The following is a 3,943-nucleotide window of genomic DNA, read 5'->3' on the forward strand; positions in this document are numbered from 1 at the left end:
TAAATAAAAATGTTTCTTCACATTAGTGAAGTAAAACTTTACAAAACTAGTCAACTTTCATTTTGACAATTTTGTGGTTTAATTTTAAGAACCTGAATACTGAAGAGAGACGTGTTTAATCAGTTTCATTTTGGCAGTCAAAAAAAGAACTGTCTTACTTTAAATACATATGTTCATTCATGTGCAAACTTCTAAACAGATTCTCCTTAAGTAAACCTCAAAGCCTGCTTTTCAAAAATAAATAAACAGAAATAAACCACATTTTACAGAAAATTTGCTTAAAGGGAGATTTTATTATAAATTGACTTCACAGTTCAAGTAAATCTGAAACAAAAACAGTAAATGATTAATTTCCGCAATAATAATAAACCTTGGTAGTTTATAACAAAGTCAAATCTGATCATTTGAGAAGAAATATTTTTGGTCTGTAATTAGTTTATAGAATTATTGTGTCATCATAAATACAACAACAAAAAAGTTATTTTTCATAGTGTTGCCCGTGAACCGAAGTTGCAGATGCTCACCTCGGTTGGACATGCTCCTCTCCAGCAGTTTTAAGGTTTCTCCTGTCAGCATGCGGAGCTCATCCTGCAGCCGTCGGTGGCCGTCCAGAGTCAGGTGCCAGAAACATGACTTCCTCTTCCCATCTCTCCACTGCTGGTTGCAGGTCTTACGGAAGCTGCTGTTGAAGCACAAGTTGTGTCGGATGGTGTTCTTCCAGCCATCTGGAGCCGTCTGAAAGAACGGGAAATGTTCTCTGGAGAAGGCCAGGAAGGAACATCAGAGGAAAGAAGAGTATAAATATTAGGAGATCATTAGTGACAGAGTTATATTTACTGATGAAGCACACAATCCAAAGATGAGCTTTTGTCTGATTCCAGTCCTGTCTGACTCAACGACTGAGAAGTCTTACTTTTCCTTAAATTCATGAGTTGGAGGATATAACATTATTTATGTAAAATTAGCGTGAATTTTGCCAACTGTGAAACTGACCTGGTGAAGTTATAAATCTGCTGAACTTTGAGGCTCCCAGTCTGACTGCTCTTAAGTGCCAAAGCAATGAGGATGAAGTAATTGACCGGAGGACGAGGCCAGCATCCTGGCTCCAAGGTCTTAGTGTCCTGGAGGGGGGGGGGGGGGGAGTTTTAAAAAATATAAATAAATCAGTCTTGTTCTCTATAACAAATGTCATTTTAAAAAAAAATTTCAGACTCCACATCAAGTTAAACTAAAGGAAGAGCTTCAAGAAAACTTGATAGGTCAGACTCCTCCATAACATTGACTTTTGTTGTTGAATTCATTGATTTTGAGCATCTTACTGGAATTTGAACAGTTTGTATAACATGAAAACTGTCCACATCATTGTTTTCCCAAATAAAACCCTGATAAAGCTGCCGTCCTCACCGTGGCTTTTGCCACCCTTCCCTTGCGTCTGTTCCTCACTGGTCGACCGGAGGGGTTTTCAGTCTTCACCGTATAGTTAACGAAGGGGAGATTAAAGAGTCTCATTATACAAATCACAGCACCGAATCCTTTAGGTTTGCATTTCTAATTATGGACTTTAAAAGACATTTGTTTTGCATATGTACATTTACAGAAGGAGCCACGATATGTACATGTAGGACCTTTTCTGTACATTTTAAAGTGCTTTCCTAAAAACTGCACCTTCTGATACAAAATGGAACGCTAGCAGCATGTTTATTAGGACTGAATGCACAGCAAAGTTAATGGGAAGGTGGTTGTGTGTTCACTGGTTGTAAACAAACAATAATAAAAAAATAATAATTAAAGCAAGTGATAGTGGAGATTGCCATTACAATGTAATCAGCTGAGGAGGGAACAGAGTGCAGCAGGTTCCCCCGGGAAGGTAATGCTGTAGATGGATGCTGCAGCTCTGCAGGTTCCAGCTGAAGCGTTTGGACTTCATGAGCAGGTTCAGGCTGCAGCTCCACATTATGTCCGTACTGGAGCGGACAGACAATGTTGGGGTTCACCAGCAACCACAGGTTTGGTTTTACAAAAGCATCTGAAGGACAAAAATCTATTAGGAGTAAAACCCTCAGCCAGTTTGGGGTTGAATTTAAACTGTATGACTATGACCCAAATCATACAGTTTAAAAGGCAATGACACCAAATACGAAGAAAATGTGTATAAACTTAAAACTAAGGTAAAAAAACTACATTATTCAGCATTTAGCAAACAGAAATAATTTTGGGAATCCCAACTTATCTAAAACAGGTAAGATTTAGTCTGATTTATTGTCAGACAGTGAGAAATAAATGGTTGTCTTTTTTTTTCCTAAACTGTATGTAAACATCTGGTTCCAGCTGTAAATTTGAAGCTACAGCACCTCAGTTTGTCCTCACTGTCACTTTTCATAATTCCACCATCAGCTGTTAAAATTTTTACATTAAACAATGTGTTCATGTTGATTAACATTTAACACTTTTAAAAACATTATTTATCTTATTTTTTTGTTTTGGTGCTAAGACTTTGGTACGAGTGTCACACAGTTGAAGATATTTGTAATAATAAACAAACAACAACAACAACAAAACACTGAATAAGAAAACTTCTTTTAAAAGATCCTTCATAAAATGGATCTATTTCTTAGATGTAAAATGGTGTGCTGAAAGGATGCAAAAATTGTAATGAAAAACTTTAGAAATTAATAAAAACTGAATTGAAAAAGTATGAAAGACCAGAAATAAGAACAGCAGCAGTAACAAAAAATAAATTTTACTCTAAAATGATATAGTTGACAAATAATTGCTTTTGAATTCACATGTATGTAAAGATGCAGTGGTAATTATAAATAAGTTTTCCAAATTTGATGTGATTAAAAGCTAAATTTGTTATTAGTTTAGTTCATCTTAAATTGCAGCAAAAAGTTTCCCTTTAAACTCACCTGATGCTTTATCATAGAAGTCATCATCTCTTCTTGAGGTCCTTGAAGGTCTGTGAGCCACATACTGATCGCTCAGTTTCTCATCTATCAGAGATTAACAAACTACACTGTATGTTAATCAATTTTATAATTTGCATTAGGAGCTGACTGTTCCTGAATATCTGAAGCCATGCATGTGTAGCAGATTTTCCTCAATGCTTCTGTAATAAATATCATCAGTGAGGGAGGATGACTATCAACTTTTAATTTCCAATAAAGAAATAAAGAACCTTCACCATGATACAACTGGTCAGTGGTTGTTGCCAGTTTCAGCTCTTTATCCATGTCCCAGTCCAACAGACCCACAGAACCATGCAGGTCCAAGAGTCCAGCTTTGGTTTTGAGCTGTAAAGTCATAGTCTGATGCATTTCAGAGGGTTGTTTCCTCTCAGTCTGTCAGAAACTTTCTGATTAAAGTAGGGATCGTGTTGATTCAGCAGCTGGAACAGAACTGCCTGATTAAACTCAATTAGGTCTAACTGAGTTCAGCCTGCAGTTGGATGGAAGCAGTTTGGAATCTAAATTCATTCGGTTTTCAACATCAATGTACTTTTACCAAACAAACAAACAAAACGATGCAAACATGTACTGCCACATGATTGTATTTTCTTTGCGGCAAGGATAAAAAATATATATAACTTTTTCAATTGACAATAACTAAAACAAGTACAAGTAAAAATCTAGTAAATGTCTGGGGGTTTTTTTGTTTTTGAAGAAAGAAAAAGTGAAAGTGGCACTTTTAAGTGCCCCTTCGAGAAAATGTTTCTATCTAGAAAACTTTAACTTTTTTTCGTTAATTAAAGCCCACCTCCTCGTACAAAAACTTCTTGACTTTCAGATTACTTTTATATCATTGTGTAGTATTTTTATAATACAGTTCATAATGTTACCAGGTGGTTCAGATTTCCAGTAAAGTGAATTAGAATAAAATGATTTTTAAACAATAGGAATAGTCCAGTATTGCATATGTTTAAATAAAAATTCCCTTTTTTTGT

At 35.6% G+C, this 3,943-nt stretch overlaps 1 protein-coding gene across 3 annotated transcripts; it reads right to left on the bottom strand.

Annotated features, from left to right (window-relative positions):
- Positions 1–276: 276 nt before the first annotated feature.
- On the bottom strand, positions 277–3,378 carry foxr1 (forkhead box R1). 3 transcript variants are annotated; one of them, XM_025008186.2, is made up of 7 exons: positions 3,185–3,378; positions 2,910–2,993; positions 1,818–2,026; positions 1,405–1,467; positions 994–1,121; positions 525–757; positions 277–324 (listed from the first exon to the last, which is right to left on the bottom strand). In XM_025008186.2, exons 1-7 carry the CDS (start codon positions 3,315–3,317, stop codon positions 308–310), a joined length of 867 nt encoding a protein of 288 aa, XP_024863954.1. In that variant the 5' UTR covers positions 3,318–3,378; the 3' UTR covers positions 277–307. The 3 variants fall into 3 exon arrangements, with proteins under 3 accessions (XP_024863954.1, XP_024863955.1, XP_024863956.1); XM_025008187.2 differs by having other exon boundaries at positions 1,818–1,964; positions 2,910–2,959; positions 3,185–3,377; XM_025008188.2 differs by lacking the exon at positions 1,818–2,026 and having other exon boundaries at positions 2,910–2,959; positions 3,185–3,377.
- Positions 3,379–3,943: the final 565 nt, after the last annotated feature.

Source organism: Kryptolebias marmoratus, linkage group LG15 (assembly GCF_001649575.2).
Source record: "Kryptolebias marmoratus isolate JLee-2015 linkage group LG15, ASM164957v2, whole genome shotgun sequence".
In the NCBI taxonomy this organism is placed as follows: domain Eukaryota; kingdom Metazoa; phylum Chordata; class Actinopteri; order Cyprinodontiformes; family Rivulidae; genus Kryptolebias; species Kryptolebias marmoratus.